The sequence below is a fragment of the Nannobrachium achirus genome, assembly GCF_963921795.1.
Source record: "Nannobrachium achirus genome assembly, chromosome: 16".
Taxonomy (NCBI): Eukaryota; Metazoa; Chordata; class Actinopteri; order Myctophiformes; family Myctophidae; genus Nannobrachium; species Nannobrachium achirus.
In genome coordinates, this window is record NC_137823.1 from 37570070 (window position 1) to 37589093 (window position 19024).

The window sequence follows — 19024 nt, forward strand, 5'->3', positions numbered from 1 at the left end:
TGGAAAACACCGATCTACATAGATGTACTGCGAGGCGTTGTGAACTTGTAGATCGGCTATTTTCGGCAAAGAGGTTTGGTGTAGAGGGGAAAAAGAGCAGACTAAGTACAGAGTGACATTTCAAGTTTATTAAGTATTGACGGTTCAAGCGGTTAAACATCTGAAAACACAAATTAACATGTATCCAAAATACACTGATGATTGTGATGTCAAACAATCAAACTATATGGAATCTATGAAAATGTTGTGGGGGTCCCTGCTTCATCTCACTCTCACCCTCTTGGTCTGAAAACATTGAAGACCCCTGACGTAGTCTCTTTCTCTGTCTCTCACTCTGTACCAGCCAGGGGCTCCCCTCGTGACCTGCGCGTCTCTGACGAGACGGTTTCCACCATGAAGCTGGCGTGGGAGGCAGCGCCTGGCAACGTGCTCCAGTACCGCGTGGCATACCGTCCCGTGGCGGGTGGAGAGCGGAAGGTGGTGTCGGTGAAAGGGGACAACACGGCAACCCTCCTGAAGAACCTGCAGCCAGGCACAGAGTACGAGCTCTCTGTCAGCGCACGCTACGCCTCCGGGACCGGAGACCCCCTGGAGGGCAAGGGTACAACGCTAGAGGGTAAGCGAACCCATTATTTATTCGTTTAACATCTCTGGCTTGTTGGTTTACTTCTGGAGATTGGATTGAGTATGCAACTAAGGATGTAATCGGAGACATTTGCACTCTAAAATAGAGTGCCACATTGAGTTTAGACAACATACTCCATATTTGGGCTTAGCTGCATTTTGAACTCCTTATGGTTATGGCCGAGTCATGGTGACATGACGCCAGAGGTCCGCCCACCCGCCGGGAAACACAATTTCTGGCATGTACCTACTGTAGGTATAAATGAGGCATAACAGTCAAGAAATGAAAGGAAGATGATGCAAAGAATGCAAAAGCATCACACGTTGGCCACATACTGCTGAGGCACTGGAATGATCATTTGACCACACTTTTTATTAAGTGTGCCTGCCATGCAATGGCAAAACACTTATTGTAATCCGCCATACTTAAGTAAGTAATGTCGCCACAAAATTTCGGCACGTAATAAGTGCCGCACGATTTACGCCACCGCCGCAATATAAACATCAAAACGTGCGGCTCGGCCGGGAATGGGGTGCTATTACTTTTCTAAGAGAAAAGTTGTATCGTTTAATTGATATTAATTTATTAGTGAATTAATTTTACCCATTGACTTATAATGGGAATCGCAAAAACTCACATTCAATATTTTTTTTCTCGCAAACCATAGGGGCTACAGTTTCAAAACTTGGAGAGGAGATTTATAATGATATCAAGGATTAAATAAAAAATAATTTCGTCAGTTGGCCTCATGGTGGCGCTATAACAGTCCACTTTACCTTTCGGCCTGTAACTCTTGAACCGTGGGTCGGAAAATTAAAATTCCTTTTTCCCTGGATTCCTTGGGTCATGACGCATCTCCTCATATGGCCACGCCCATTTGCGTCAGGATGGATTTTCCGCCATTTTGAATTTTCTTCAAAACACACTTTTTGCTCCTTTTCCTACATATTTTCTCCAAATGTCACAAAAATCGATACACACGATCTATGGACTCATGCGATAAACATATTTAAACGATATTTTGATAGTCCATACCGTTCTTCCGTAACAGGGTTCCAAAGTTAGCGGGAGGAGCCCGTTTTGTAAGAAGTAGCCATAAATCACAAACGAAACATCCAGTCAACACTAAATTTTAACCACAAGTGGGGGGCGCTATACTGAACATATAACCAAAAGCATTTCCACTTCGACCCATAGGGGGCACCACATACGCGCAAAACGTGTTTTTCAGGGGACTTAGCGAGCTGCAGGCACACTTAAAATTTCTTAGAAATTTTCTTTTCTAGTTTTTATTGTCTCCGCCAGGCTGAAAGGCTGGATGCCAATTTCATAACCTCTGCCCCACATTTTTCACATGGCCACCATGAGGCAGATTTTTGCAAAACATATCTTTGACAGTAATTTTGTCCAAATATCACGCAAATCAGTAGACAGTGTCTCGACAGTCATGTGATCAATATGGATCTGTCTGATTTTCCACATTCCATCCTGATTGGCTAAGATTGACTTCCAAAGTTTGCAGGATTGGTCAGTTTTGAACGAAATGCCTCAAATTAATTTTCTCAAATCATGAACGCAGCTTGCGCTTTCTGTGAGATTTAGCACGCACATTCCCACTAGATCAAGGAACAACTACCGCCCTTTTCACTTTGGCCTGTTATAGCGTCACCAGCAGGTCGACTTTTGCAAAACACATTTGCATGCAACAAATCATGCATGCAACATCGGATTGCCATTGGATCACGTTGGGCTATTATAGCGCCACCAGGAGGCCACAATAACATTCCTGAGTCCTGACCTGTCGGAGACCTGTGCTTCTAGTTTTTGAAGCGGTGAAAACCGCTTCCAATGAGTGGCTTTGTGTGTATCACACCCATATATGGTCATTTTAGTCCAGAATGAACAGGCTTTTTCAAAAACAGAATGTCCGTTTAATTACCATATATGGTGATCTCAGTCCAGAATGAACAGGGTTTTTCAAAAACACAATGTATGTCGCCTCATGTCCATATATGGTCACTCCAGGCCAGAATGAACAGGTTTTTCCTGTCCCGTACGTGCAAAATATCAGTCCAGAATGAATAGGCTTTTTCAAAAAGCAAAATGTTGTGTCCCATGTCCATATATGGTCATTTCAGTTCAGAATGAATAGTCTTTATCTGTCCTGTACGTCCAGAATATGTGTGCGGTGTCCCTCCCGGTCAGATGAATGGATACTTTGAGGAATGGTCAAGCTTCACATGATAATTTGGCCTTCAGGTTTTATCTGTCTTGTACATGCAATAGGTCCCACCTTTTGCAGCAATGACAAATAGCCACATAAGAGCAAAAGCAAAGGCACAATAAGAATATACAGATGCTAACAGAATGGTAAAAAGGAGCATTAAGGCAGACAAGAGTAAATACATTGAAAATCTAGCAGAAGTTGAAAAATTTAGTAGGCCACAAAGATAACAGAAACTGAAATAATTATAGAGGGATGCAGTTGACAAACAACTAAGAGACCAGCAAGCAGGACTTTTTATATATTTTTTAAAAACCTATTATACCGGCTGTCATACCGGCTCTCCAGACAATTCTATACTAAGATTCACCGCTTCACTTCGAACCGAGGTTTGATTTTTTTTCATTATGACTGCATAACTCAACCAGCTAATGTTTGAGGTTTTGCTGCTCTTGACCATAATCAGTTAAATAGAATAGGTGGTCAAAACGCATGAGCTCGTTTAGATGTGGTGCTGATTTCCCATCCGGGGTACTACGCTACAAACTTGCCTGTCTTTCAGTGCCCAGAGAGACTTCAAACAACGGAGTCATTAAATGGACTAATAAACAATAAGAGAAGGGAGAGATGGAGGGGGAGAGGGAGAAGGAAATAGAATTCAAGGCATGGAAAAGAAAGAGTAAGAGAAATTGTAAGAGCGATTTAGGACGAAAGGGGGGGGGGGGGGGGGGGGGGGCAAGAGTAATACTGTAAGTTGAGGGATAGAGAGATTAGGTGCGAGTGGAAAAGAGAAAAAAAAACATAAAAGAAAAGGTGATAGACATGGAGAGAATGATGAAAGACAAAGGGAAGGACTGCGGTTGAGAAAGAGAGTGGAGACATCTGCTTCTCCTGCCAAGGGTGACTCCAGTATAGCCTCTAGAGATCTAGGATCAGTTTTTAGTGATCGTGTTTTTGGGGTGGGAGGGAGGGGGAAGGGGTGGTCACTGTTGGCCCTGGGGCCTAACAGAAACACTGCTACCGTATCACTTCAAGAAATAGCAAAAATAACAAATCCGTCCGTCACAGACTCTGTGGCAACTGGCTTCCCACTGTGGCTCGATAGAGAGTATAGTAAGACACTATAGATCAAAGTGTCACCGTCCACCAAATTGCATAACAACCTAGCAGTTTGTGCAGTATGGAAAGGTAACCCCCCCTCCCACACACACACACACACACACACACACACACACACACACACACACACACACACACACACACACGCACACGCACACGCACACGCACACGCACACACACACACACACAGACAGACACATATTTCAGCGGTGACAGGCAGTATAAAGCTTAGTGCATTTGCAAGGGCCAAAGGGCCTCAAGTTCAGTCTCTGCTGCTGTATCCACAGTGTCGTACTGCAGCAGGTCTGGTTCTTCGAAGTGTTTTAAGTTCAAGGACCCTCATTACAGCATGTATTAGGCCAGTGGTTCTCAACCTGTGGGTCAGGACCCCCAGAGGGGTCCCCAAATTATTTTGGGGGGTCCCCAGATGTTTAGCTAAATGTTATCATTGTTTTCTCACTCAACAGTAAAAAACCAACATAAAGTTTAAGTGATGTTATCAAGGGTTATAGAGGGTATCTGCACATTTCTAAAGTAACAATTTAAGGACTTTTTAATACTTCTAAAATGAAAAAATTAAACATTGGCCAAATTGTCAAATATATTAGAGGCTCCTGTAGATCTGCTATTTTCTCAATAGAACCATGTTATACAAAATGTAATGCCTCAACTCTTAGTGCTCATCAGAGTGGGGGGGTCCCCAGTTAAAATATGATTATTTTGAGGGTCCCAGCCTGAAAAGGTTGAGAACCACTGTATTAGGACACAAGAACCCCATTTGGTTCCGTTTGTCGTTTGTACACTCTTGGAGTTAGACACGTCATGGTCCATTTGGTTCCTAACTATACAATTCTTTAGCTGGGGATTCCCTGGGGGTCACTGGACCCCACTTTGTAAACCACTGCTCCATACTAGTCAATGTCTTGTGCTGAGCCACTCGCCCAGAGGTTGCTCTGGGCGAGGCAACATGGGTAATTACACTGGACATTTACAGTAACTTGATGTGTGCTTACTGTGCTAGAGATGTATACTGTAACAGCCAAGAGTGGGCACGTGGGGTGGGTCAGGAATGTATCCCAGCTGAGGTGGGGCAGGGGAGTGATGGGGTGTGAAGAGCCGAGAGGTGCAGAAGGGTGGGGCGGGGTGGTTGGGAGAAACCAGGGAATACTGAGTCATTCCTCTGTACATGCTCTTTCTCTGTCTGTGTCTGTCTGTCTGTCACTCTCTCTTTCTGTCTCGGCCTGTCTGCTTGCAGTCTGTCTTTCTGTGTGTCTATCCGTCTCTCTGTCTGTCTGTCTTTTTCCTGCTGCCTATACCGCACCCCTTCTCTCTGTCTCGCTGTACCTTCTTTTTCCATTCCACCTTGTGAAGGCTTGTCTGGAATTTAATAGCCTTGTCCGCAGCCTGTGTTCATTGTTCCATCTGCAGCGTCTCAATACACAGCATGTGTCTCATGTAGAACATCCTAACATCTGAGTAGACCCAGTGGCAGGGACGTGCTGGCCATTGGGAAAAGCGGGACAACTCCCGAACGGCCGGTTCATTCCCGGCCGGCCATTAGGAAAAAAAATTAAATAAAATGTCGGCCTTCGTTACATTTTGGGGGCTGGGCGGCCAACAAAGTAAATCGTCACTGTCGGGCAGAAACCTTGTATCTCCAAGTTTCAAATGTATAATTTTTTTCGCAAAGCAAAGCCCTGCTTCATCATATAAGGCCGTTGCACAAAAGTAGTGAAAACAGCAGATCTACAGTATAAGCACACAACGCCTCGCACTTGTAGATCGGCTGTTTTCACTAGTTTAAATCATTTTTAAAATGATAAATACAAAACAAACAGTTTTGGACATACAAGGTTTCCACCCGACAACGACGAAATATAACTCATGTACAGTAATTGGCCCACTGGCTTGTCACTTGTCATGATCTGAAATGGCAAATCTTTGAGTAGCAGCAGCGCTATAGAGAGAGATCTCTCTCTATAGCACGCAATGAGGGCCTCTCCAACTCTTTTTCCCGGGCTGTATCAGGGGCCCAGCACGTCCCTGCCCAGTGGCATAACACCAGGCTGAGAGTATTGGAAAAGCATTGGAAACTTTTACCATGCTGATGCCAGTTCAGATATGTAACATTTGATACCATTTTGTAAAGCAAACCAATTTTCTCTTTTGAATGACGAGAACATTTATTAAGGCCACCTGTATTTCTTTTATTTTTTTGATTCAATATTTTTATTTCGGAAAAGGTGGCGGTTTACAATATCAAAAGACAGTTAATCATATACGTATTTTCCCGGCTGAAGCTGTGATCTATGGAACATTTACGGTATCTTGATGCCAAGATCAACTGGTTATGCTGTTCCTTATCAGGTTTTCTTTGATACATCAAAATCTAAAACAAATGTATGCCATTAAAGTGTAATAACAGATAATTGACAGATTTATTATCATTATGTTATAATGATATCATTACATTGTACTGTATGTTACAGATGTACTCTGATTGAATAATGATTGCATCATGGAATGTAGGATAATGTTAAAACATGTTTATAAATTAGACCTATTTATTTGCTGTTTGTGTAGCTCTGGCGTTCTCAGCTGTTTGGCATAAACCTGTAGACTGCACACTAAGTCCTCCTCTCGCTTCAACGTTCACTGGACCAGCTCCAAAACCTTGACATTTACCAGGACTTCCCTTAGTGCTAGATCTGGACAACAACACTTCTGTTGTGGAAAAAAGCCCTCATGACATTTCGCCACTTTTGGTGCTTTTTCAGATGTTTCACATGGTTCATTTATACTGTACTGTACACATGACCCCGTGACCCCACAGGAAACCCCAAATTAAAGCTGTAATCGTAACTTATTTTAATGTATAAAGAGTATGTGAATCCTGTAAGTATCTCCCTATGCTTACAATGAGGAATTCAGAGCCTGGTGTCGTATAGGACGCCTACAGTTATATAGGAGATATGAGCCTGACACTCATATACGGTATCTTTCCTGGCCCAGTAGGGATTTTGGCTTAGAAGAGTGGTAGAAATTTGGGTTCCCCATGCGGGAGACAAGATTTCAAATCCCTGGTAGGACATTAACAATAGTGTGTCAGTGTGAACGTAATTAGTTTTCTGTCTTTTTATGATAGTGTGGGGGCTTTCTTTTTTTAAAGATTTTGTTTTTGGGCTTTTTGCCTTTATTGGATAGGACAGTAGACTGACAGGAAACGGGGGAGAGACGGGGAGTGACACGCGGCAAAGGTCGCTCGGATCGGGAATCGAACCGGCAACGCCGACAGGCATTGATGCCGAAATGGCAATGCCTATATGGTATGCGCCTGGTCCACTAGGCCACCAGGCGCCCCAGTGTGGGGTCTTTCATTTTATTGCCTTTATTGATAGCCCACAGTGAAAAGAATCGGGGAGTGACATGCAGCAAGGGTCTGTCAGACTTGAGAATCGAACCTGGGACTAAGTGGTACAAGCCACTTGGCTATCGGCTCCCCTGTTCTCTGTCTTTTTGAAGATGCATTTAGACCCTATTGAGCATTTCCCTTGGCCTGTATCGACAACATTATAATGAGACCACACTCTTGCGACCAGCAGCAGTGGTTATGACTACTTACACCTGGCTGCTGTGCTGCTGCTGCTGCTGCTGCAGTAACTTAGTAACTTAGGAAATTAGGAAATGAGGTGAACCCAAAGACTTCAATCCTCCCTGTTGCTACCTGGCACAGGAAAACACAAACTATATACACTCCAGTTTCACACATACTGCCAAAGCAACATTGTGATTAGTTTGTAGTCATAACAGAATTTGAAACCTTCATGCAGTGTGCCAGTACGACAGTACCACAACGGCACACATTTGCACTCATGGGTGGCCCCACTGGGAATGGAACTTGGAACTGTGGTAGGATTGGGGCCAGTTTTGGAATGGAATGGAACCCCAAACCCTGGCAATATTAGTGCCACGTAGCACCCACTCTACAACACAAGACTGCATTGGAAATATTTGCACACACACTTTCATTTTATTTGTCACAAGGAACCCTGTGACAATGCGAAAATGTGTCTGTGAATACTTCGCACTAGACTATTCACATCGTTGATGCTCATTCATATAGGTTGATGCTTTTATTAATGGAGAAAAATCAACATTCCAAAAGGTAACCATGTTGCTTTATCGCGGCATAAGATTTGCATTCTTGTGACACAAACACTTAGAATGATTTTTTTTTCTGAGCGAATTAATCGCACAAGCAAATGCTCCCTAAACCTCTTGCCCACAGTCTGATAACTGAAACAAACACACGTCTTGCTACATCAAAATTGCCGCCAAGTCCCCAACAAGAGGCTGTGATGGCGTGTCATTTTTTCAGTTGAACCCAGTTAGATTCCCGTGTTTTAAACTGAATGACCAATAAAACATTGCATTGGCCTCTAAATCTTGGAAAGGGATATGTGATCATGTAACTCTGAGAGTTTACAAATGTAACCAAATGTACCCGCAAAGGGTTCTTTTGGTTAGATTTATTACACTCTCAGAGTTACAAATGGGTAAATGAATGCTGAGGATTTTACTGTGTAATTGGATTTGGAGGGGAGGATTATCTCCTCATCCTCAGCACTATGAAGAAAGGTCCAAGCTAATAAATATTGATGTGACAGCTATGATTCACAACAAGTCATATGCAACTATGTCCTGCCAGTAAGAAAACCTAGGCTTATTCAATGTGTCCGCGAGCCAGGTGGGGCTTAGTTTGATCTTAGGTGGTTATGATTAATTGCCAGGCTCTATGCCTGGACACCTTTAGGTGGCCTTCGCCTTGGAGCGCAGTTTTGGGGATTTCTCACGTTGTGCCCACACGGCAAAGTCCCAAAACTGTCACATCTTTGAAAATACATCAACATTTTTATATTTTTTATATTGGTGGATTTCATGCTCTACTTAAGGTTAAGAGCTTGCCAAAAACTCCAGTAATCAGCTTTGATGATGAAAACTGGCTTTGCACCTTGGCTGGGCTCTGCTGAGCATTGTCTCTGTGTTAAGCCCCCTTTCTGACGTACACATGAGAAAATAACGGTTCTTTGGGGTGGTTGAGGCGCTATATAGCACAGCTGCTGTACAAAGAACCTTTATGGTTCTTTAGAGGTCCTGCTGGTTCATACTGGTTTTTAAGCTTAGTTTATGCACCTCTAAAGCTGTGTCCAAACCTGAAGCTATTTCTTCTATTAGTCGCTTCTATCGCTTCACTCTGGTTGGTAAAAAATCATGTCCCGTTGGAATCATGTCGAAACACCCGGAAAAAAGGGAGTCTCAACTCCAAACACCAAAAACAAGTCTGTGTCTCCGGACAACATCTACGCTGATTGGCTGTCAAGACGCAATGGGTGGAGTGAGGTTGAAGCGAAGGTCACTTCAGTTGGATTTTTCCAAGTGGGGGCGAAGATACGAGGTGACCGTTCGCGCCGCCCCTTTCGGATGGTTCGTGCCGCGCCCGTCTCGTCTTTGCATTCACTTTGTATGTAATCGCGCCGCTCGAACCACCCAGGTTTGAACCCAGCTTAATGGTTCTAGAACCATGTGCCTTTAAGATAGGTGTTATATAGCACCAAAAGAGGTGCCCCTGTTATTAGGAGCCAAATAACCACTTTTATAGTATTTTTGTTAACTTCAGCTCAGTGCAATTCCTTCCCAGCTTATAAGGTGATGACAGAGAAAGGATTAACATTTTTGACACAAACCCATGCTCCTTCACTTGTCACGCTCTTAGATGATGAATTGGGAAAACTAAAATCCCGGTGGTGTCGTACGTTCTGCTTGGCTCCACAGGGAATGGATCCCAACCGCTTGCGGTGTCAGTGGCACGTACTACCCATCAGTGGTGTAAAGTAACTATTTTGATTTATTCGTACTTGAGTATATTCAATTTACAATACTTTTACTTCTACTCCACTACATCTCGGATCCAAATATTGTACTACTACTACTACTACATTTATTTGAAAACTTTAGTTACCAGTTACTTTGCAGTTATAAATTATAATATTAAAAACATACATTTACCACTTCTGCCCTATTTTAAACCTAGGCTATTTGAAAATAGCCAATCTACAATCTCACAACGCTGTGCGATGAGTTGTGAGCTTGTAATAGCTCTGCTATTTTCAAACAATTTGTACTTTTACTTTTGTTACTTTTAAGTACATTTTCATGCCAACACTTTCATTCCTTTACTCAAGTGCATTTTGAATTCTGGACTTTTACTTGTAACAGAGTACTTCTACGTTTCAGTATTGATACTTTTATCTAAGTAAAACAATGTAGTACTTTTTCCACCACTGCTACCCATTCAGTTACACTGGGGGACCCATAACCTTTGCAATGTTGGTGCCTTATTAAGCTACAGTTCACATGGCCCACACTTACAGTAGCCAAGAAACAAAATGAAAAAGTAGGAGGTGAAGGAAATACAGGAAACATTTTTCCGTCATCGCTGAAATTTCAGCAACTGGGATCGACTGGAACCCACTCCCTGTTCTGCTATGATGTCATTGCATAGAAAAGATTCAAGTGGTTTCTGGCGAAAGGGCCGCTTATTAAGACTAACATACAGTGGGAATAGGCCTACTGAACTGTAGTTCTCAGCATCTGGCCAGGATCCAGTGCTGGGCCTGTCAGCTTCGAACAACAGTGAGTGTTAAACAATTATAACCCAAAGCAATGATATATGATAGCATGCAGTGGACTTTGTAGCAAGAGCTATATGCAGTGGTGTAAAGTAACTAAGTTAATTTACTCAAGTACTTTACTTAAGTACAATGTTGAGGTATATTTATTTTACTTCCAGTTTTACTTCTACTCCAACACATCTCAGAGGCAATTATTGTACTTTTTCCTCCACTACAATTCTTATGAAAACTTGAGTTACTATTTATTTGAAGTAACTACTTTAACTAAAACACAAACTAAACAGTTGTCTATCCACAAGTTTCCTGTGTCCCATAAGCCCTTGCGTATAAGGTGGGCATACTTCTTGTTCCTGTTAGCTGTTTCATTCTGACTGGTTGCTGTTGCTGCTGCATGTGAACCTCTCACACCTGAATCTCTGCATGGTTATTTTCTTTTTAAGATTTGTTTTTGGGCTTTTATACCTTTATTGATAGGACAGTAGACTGACAGGAAATGGGGGGAGAGACGGGGAGTGACACGCGGCAAAGGTCGTCCGGATTGGGAATCAAACCGGCGACGCCGCCAGGCATCGATGCCAATGTGGTAATGCCTAAGTGGTATGCGCCTGGACCAGTAGGCCAGCGGGCGCCCCCCTCTGCATGGTGATTACATGGTGCTTTATTAGGTGATTTGAATCAGCTGTGTGGAGGAAGTGGAGCACACACCCTTTTCTCCAGTACGCTCACTGGGAAACTTGTGGATATAGCCTACTTTGGCTATTTGAAAATAGCCGATCCACAATCTCACAACGTCCGACACTACGACAGACAGAAGGATGTCTTCACTGTCGAGTGGAAACCTTGTATGTCCAAAACCTTTGCTTTTCAGGAAATGGAAGAAAGCCAGAGTTCCAACGGATCCAATGTGGTTATTATTCAGTCAAGTTCCTGTTATTGCTTTTCATTGGTTAAATATTTATAGAACACACAGACAGGCTCAACCACTTTAAACCTGGCATCAATATTTTGGGCATGTCATCATAGGTTAGGGTTGGGGTTAGGGCTCGCAAGATCACTTGTGACAACAGTGAGCTATTTTCACTTCTTTTGCACAACACGGTCATATGATGAATGAATTAAATTATGAAGAGACTGGTAAATAAGGAGATACAAGTTTTATTTTTTCTTCTTTTTTTAGATATTTTTTGGGGTCTTTTTATGCCTTTATTGACAGACAGTAGATGGACAGGAAATGGGGGGGAGAGACGGGGAGAGACACGCAGCAAAGTAACCTGGGTTGGGCTCGGGAATCGAACCAGCGACCTGCTGCAGGCTACACAAAGCCTATGTATATGCGCTTAGACCAGTAGGCCATCGGGGGCGCTAGATACGAGGTTTCTGCCCGACAGCAACTATATGTATGTATAAATAGGTAGATAGATGGAGACAGACAGACAGACAGACAGAAAAAAAGAGATGGAAAGATTTGAGAAAGATGTTACATTTACTGTGGTTTAATTCTTTCTTCTTTTTTTTTGTAACGACCAGTGGAAAATAAGGTTGGAGCAGTGGATTTCAGGCAGCAGCTTAATTCTGTCCACTGCCAGATTCCATCCGCCATCTGAGCTGCGCTGTCTGCGGCTGTTATTGTCGAGGGCCTCCAGACTCTCAAGATGTCCAGGCTTTGAAAAGGAAAGGGCTCCCTGAAACCCTTCTTTTTAATGGCCGTGGTTGTGAAGGAGAAGGTTGAGGCTATTGGTGGCCATGCTGGACTGTCTGTCAGTACTTGACAGTGTAAATAGAAAATAACACATAAACAGAAATACTTGTGTGAGCACGAAACCAGAAAAAAAGTATGCCCAATAATGCACGTGCACATGAGCCAGGGACACAAACACATCCACATGTGTGAGCAGCAGCTGCACACCAAAGGACACATACTGTGCAGACACAAATGAGCAAACACAAACGTGCATGCACATGCACGCGTGCACGCTTGTGTGCGCACACACCTACAATTCTAAACAAAGTTCACTTCCAGAATTGTTTGGGAAAAAAGGCAAACTCTGGCCATGCAATGATGTTTTATTTATTTATAATTGTTTTTATTGAAAATGTGGCTATTGCAGGGTTTTAGTGAATCATGCAAGTATGAACTAGGTCTGTTCTTTTTTATATATACAGAAACACATTAAAGCTACAGTCCATCAGTTGTATATCCGTTGTCTCCCTCTCCCGATAGAGAGAGGTAATTGCAAAGATGTCTGAACCACAATAAAGATGGTACCGCATCGACTGGCCAATCCCAGGGGGGTCCCAAAATTATTTTGGGGAGTCCTCAGATGATTAACTTCATGTGCACACGTTGTTTTCTCACTCAACGGTAAACAAACCAACATAAAGTTTAAGTGTATGGTATATGCACATTTCTAAAGTGACAATTTAAGGACTTTTTAATACCTCTAAAATGATAAAAATGTAACATTGGCCAAATTGTCAAATATTAAAGGCAGAAATTGTGAAAATAGCCGAGTTTTTGAAGGCACATTTTCAGCTAATTCAAGCCTTCTTGGAATTTCCGTCCCCAAATTGAACCGGAAAGCACATTGGGAGGAAGGGCAGCGAGGACGCGACTTCACGCTGTAGGACCGGCAGAAGCCCTAGAAGCACACCACCAAATGTATCATCAACTTCATCGGAATATGTAGCCTATGACACTGATTTACTACGACATTATGGCACATTAGAAGTCACCAGTAGCCTGCTAGTGATTCTCGAATGTTTGACAAATGGATTTTGATTCCATGGCTTTCAAGTTGTGAGGAATCAACCAGGGGGTTTTATTGTGTTGTGTTGTGTTATGTATTGTATTGTGTATTCTTATGTTTTTTGTGGACCCCAGGAAGAGTAGCTGCTACTTTGATGGCAGCTAATGGGGATACGTATGAATAAAGGGGCCCAGTATGCATATGTAGGGCAGGCTTTAGGTTGTGAGAAACCAACCAGGGCCCAGTACACTAATGTAAGGAGGGCATATCACAGATTGGCAGAACTAACCTTTTATTCAATTAAAATAAATAATGGATTGTAGTTTAATGGGAGAGGGCTGACAAATGTCTCACAAGCCAGTGCCAGACTCAAGTCATGATAGTTAGATCTATCCCTGTTTGGTTGGGCACACTGGATGACTGTGCTACCAAGGGCATCCTCTTCCAGGGAAAGTTCAATGCTACAATGTTCGCTCCTAATCGCATCTAATAATCGTAGCTGGCTTTTCTGTGTTGAGGCCTGTGAGATTACCCATAGTGATTTAGCGGCACATATGGGGAGCACAAAAAAGGGAGAAGAAGAAAGGAAATTAGAATTCATTCAGCCTTGGATGAATTGCCTAGAAAAAGAAATATTAGTTTTGATGGATTATTTCTGGCGTTGCACTTGGAAAAACCCGTCTCTCAAATCAGACTCAGCCGACTTGTTGATTTGTCAAATTAATCTCACAGTTGGGGTTAATGTCCTCCCTTGCCTTCAGATTTTTTCTGGGTATTATCTGAAGGCTGGTTTTGCTGATATAAAAAGATGCATGTTTAGGTAATGCTGAACTGATTAGAAGTTAGATCTAATTTTTCATGTGTCTATATTCTATTTTTGATTGATCATCTCATTCATGAGATGAATGTGGCGATTTTCTTTCATTTGACTGATAATAAACCAAACCACCTATGGGCTTCAGTCACATGCATGTGCAGTTTTGTACATAGTAAATGGAATTACTATTAGCAAATGCAGTTATTGTAAATGTGACTATTCTGACATTTTTGTCAAAACGATCACTATATTTAACTCATATGCTGCTATTTTAAACATAAGCTGAACTGCTTTCCTGACAAATTTTCATTACCTTTTAACTCCTTGCTCCTTCCTCTGTTTACAATGCAAACATATGGGACGGAAGCTACGATTGGGTCTTGGACAGGATACGGAAACCTAGATCCGGTCAGAACCGGAAATACGGCAGGATACAGTTAGGAGGCGGGCCTAAGACTCCGAAACGGCTATATACTGCGATCATACTTTTAATTGTTTCATAATGATTAAAGCTAATTCAATTTCCGGGATCTACGGGCATCGCAGCGTGGTACAGCGGGAAATCAATGGTTTCGACAGGGATTGTGGGAAATGAGTTAAGCTTGGCTACAGTCTTTACTACGCCCCCTCTGGAACCTGTTGCCATGCTCTCTAAGCACATTATACTTTCTAATATTACATCAATCACTTCCACCATTTGCACATATTTAAGTCATCCTCCTGTTGCCTTAATGCCCTCAGGACAATTAATAGAAAACTCATGCGTTAGTGTGATCCACAGGGGTGGAAATTAGATTTGGCTTCGGCTGATAAACATATATTTTTGGCCAACAGGGCTGCCGAATGCAATTTGTCAGCTAGGAGTAGCGTTTGCTGTCACACAATATGACCACCACTTTCTCACAAAACCCCACAGTGTTCTGTAAGATTGTACTGTAATGGAAGTTTTTTTGGTGTTACTATAAGTAAGTTAAACAGATCAGGAAGATGCAGGACTGCAATGCCAGGATTCCAACTTTATACTTTATTGTAGGTCTCATCAGAGCAGAGAGAGACTTGCGTCTCCCTCCAGAGCTTCCCCCATCAGCCCCAAACACCCATGTCCCACACACATTTATAGGAGATGTACAGAAAGGTAACAACAGATGGTCACTCGACTCACTCCTTACATGGTCTCTATTCTATAGTTACACACACACATGTAATGGAAGTTTTGCCACCACAGTACCTGCTGTATGTGTGTGCTTGTATACACTATTTGTGCAGCAGATGTTGAACTTTATAGTCAATATCCTGTCCTGTACATCAGTTCAAATGTCCCAGACCCAGAAAGAAGCATGTTTTGTTGCGCCAGACACGTTTTCCGAAGTGGAACAGATCATCAAGGTTCAAAGGAGCCAATGGCACGGATTTCGGCTGTAGCCCCTTTTCAGCCAGTCAACTGCACTCAGAAGTTGGATAGTTTTGCGCACGCACATGTATTTTATCATAGCCACAGGCAAACAATACACAACAATATACACTGGTCAGAATACAAACACAATCAAGGTAAATGCAAAGTCAAAACTCACTATGTCAAAATGCAGTAAGAAGACAGTTTAGTCCAAGGATGTGAGGTCTAGCCTAAATAACCCCTGGCTTATCAAAACATGGCTCCTTATTGCATCTACCTCAGGGTTTTCTGAATCCTACATTCACTCTTGTAATGCAAAAATGGTAAAATCCAGAGTGTTCATTAACTAGTCTGAGAGTATAAATATGTGGCTGTTTTGCAGCTGTTTTATTCGTTCAGTGGATTCCTGACACACTGGGCTCTGAGCTGAGCTTACAATGTCCCCTTCTGGAATTGAGCCTGGAATTTGATAGTCAATATTTCAAGAATTCAATTAAATACAAAAATCTAAAGTAGATCTACGTAGATAGTGTTGATCTACTCACTACACGTCTCAGCGTGAGACGTTCTTCTGGATCGGCTATTTTCACTAAAAAATAAATACATTTCAATTGGCAGCCATTTGCGATAGACAGGCCGCAGCTAGAGGTTATAACTATTTGGGGGTTCTTGGCATGGAAAAGTTGGGGAATCCCTGTTCTAAGTAATGGTTTAGACAGTAAAGTCTTAGGGTGACTCAAGATAGAAAACCATCATAACTTCTAATTTCATGTAATTTTGTAAATGTAGGTACATTTTTATTATTATTATAATGTATTTACTGGTGTGCAGGCATCATCTGTGTTAGTCTCTCCTTCTCTTACATTATTTCATGGTGGAAGAGCCTTCCAATTAATCTTGAGAAAAATATTGGCCAGCATAACTCTCATGTCTCTTTCATCGATTCTTTCTGGTCTTTGGTGCAAGGCTGCACAATGATCTTCCAGATGATTTTGCTTAATATTATAATCCTGATTATCAATCATGATTATTGTTAACCACCTAAACCCTGCCTGTATACTTTGTTGTATGTTAAAATATATTTTTGTCAAATATTTACCTATCTTTGCTCGCCTATTATTATGACATACCCAGAACAGGGTCCCTAGAGTTCGATTTCTTGTGGAAAAAGATATTTTTTGTAAATCGTCTAATGCCTTTTTTGCTGCTCAAATTATTGTTCCTCTGTGAGCCTGATGGATGGGAAGATTGAGCAATGCTCTGGTTATATTCAACTTTGGTGAGGGAACAAGGGCAAGGTGCAACAGCTGATCAAATAAGTTCTTTGAAATAATTGCCAAGTTCCGCAATTACATAATTGTGAAGCATAAAATTATGATTTATGATTATTAGCAATTAATTGTGCAGCCCTACTTTGGTGTACTGTCCGCTTCTAAATTGCAAAATCGTGAGTGTTCGTTTAACGCTTGTGCACTCACAATTTTGCAGTGTACTGGGAATTTACTTGTATCCTTTTGAGTAATCAAATCAACCAGCTCATTCAGGCAAACGGTTTCCAGGTTTTTACAGACTTTGGCTGTGTAGTTAGTTGAATAAGATATATGATACTGATTAGCATTCCCACCTGTACTATAACAATCCACTTGCCCCGGTTGCCTCTGTCCAGCACATGACTAAACACATGCCTTCCTTGTTATTTCAGAGCTGGGCTCTCCAAAAGACCTGGTGACCAGTGATGTAACAGACACGAGCTTCGCCGCGTCCTGGACCGCAGCTCCTGGTAACGTGAAACAGTACCGGGTCCGCTGGAAGTCCATGTTCTCCCCGGAGAACGGCGAGAAGATGGTTCCAGGGGATGTGACCAAAACCGAGCTGGAAGGCCTGACCCCAGAGACACTGTACCGGGTGTCGGTGGTCGCAGCTTACGGACACGGAGAGGGAAATCCGCTCACTGGACAGGAGACCACAGACGGTGAGCAGTAGTACATGTCTGAGTACTCTGCTGATGTGCTGAATTTCATAGGAAGTGAATCAACTAATTGTAGTTGCTAATTCATCCCCAGTCTTGAGACAATTTCAGTTTTGTGATTTATGATCATAACTATCTTGATAACAGAGAGATAAGAAAGCATTCTTGCTTTCATATTAGAGTTTTTTGCCAGAACAGTTTAATGTGTCTGATTTGTTACACTTCAAGGGAAAGGCATAGGCTATGTGTGTGTCAATGTTTCCCATTTGTTCATCTCTGACGTTTCCAGTGAAGGGCCTTTGGTCCTGGTTTCCAGCGTTTTTGGACAATGCAATTTCATATTGCTTTTTAATGTTGGGATCGGAGTGCAAAAGGGAAGTGCTGACAGTTTCGATATGCTCTGCATTCTGAGACGACACCAGTCACTGCTAAAGAGGAATGTATGCATTCTGTTAGCAGTGTAACATATACCATATAGTATATTGGAACAGACAAAAGACTCCTTTCGAAAACTGATGATATATTACCCCTGGTCTCTCTAACACACATGGTAGAAACCGCCCTCAAAAAGCAGCCTGTTCAAGGAAACCTCCAGGGGAGCCTTGGACTCTCTCAAATCCAAGCCTTAAAACATGTTTTGTACACCTCTCCTTTAAAGAGTTCAGTGGTGGAAAAAGTACTCTGATTTCTTACTTAAGTAAAATGATCAATACTGCAATGTAGAAATACTCTGTTACAAGTAAATGTGCGGAATTATATATACTCGAGTAAAAGTACGTCTCTTTCACAAGTTTTCAAATGTATCAAAATAATTTGAAAATAGCAGATCTAGAAGCTCACAATGCGTTGCATCCCGACGCATTGTGCGCCTGTAGATCGGTTATTTTCAAATGGCAGAAATGTATACAGTAGCCTATAGGGCTGAAGTCATTAATGCATGTTTTGTAATAATAATCAATCTACAAAGTAACTAGTAACAAAAGTACAATATTTAGATCTGAGATGTAGTGGAGGAGAAGTAAAAGTATTTGAAATTGGAAATACTCAAGTAAAGTACAAATACCAAAACATTTTACTTAAGTACTTGGTTACTTTCCACCACTGGCACTCATATCCCAAATGACTCAATATGAGAGTTGCTATTGCTAATCCTATAATTACAAGTTGGCTGATAATGACCAAATACAAGAGATAACGATAGAGAAGTTGAACATTTAAGTAATGGGGCGTACAATGAAAATAATTGTTGAGGCTATTAGAGTTGAGCAACCTGTAGCTGGCTGCATGAATCACACTTTTTAGTTTTTACTTCACTGATTAAATACAATTTCTTTGAATTTTCTGATGTATGAGACTAGCACAGTGGTCTATAGAGAGCAGTCACAGAGGTTAATTAACTCATTGAATGCCATTTCAAGATGGCCCCCAAGTACCAGAC

At 42.0% G+C, this 19024-nt stretch overlaps 1 protein-coding gene across 1 annotated transcript in view; it reads left to right on the forward strand.

Annotated features, from left to right (window-relative positions):
• Window positions 1–19024, forward strand: part of col12a1b (collagen, type XII, alpha 1b) — a gene marked incomplete at its 5' end in the record, with an annotated part of 169013 nt that overhangs the window by 20827 nt on the left and 129162 nt on the right. Inside the window, 2 exons of the mRNA XM_080745150.1 lie at window positions 344–616; window positions 17320–17589. Coding sequence (XP_080601276.1) covers window positions 344–616; window positions 17320–17589 — 543 coding nt within the window. The remainder of the gene's footprint in view (window positions 1–343; window positions 617–17319; window positions 17590–19024) is intronic.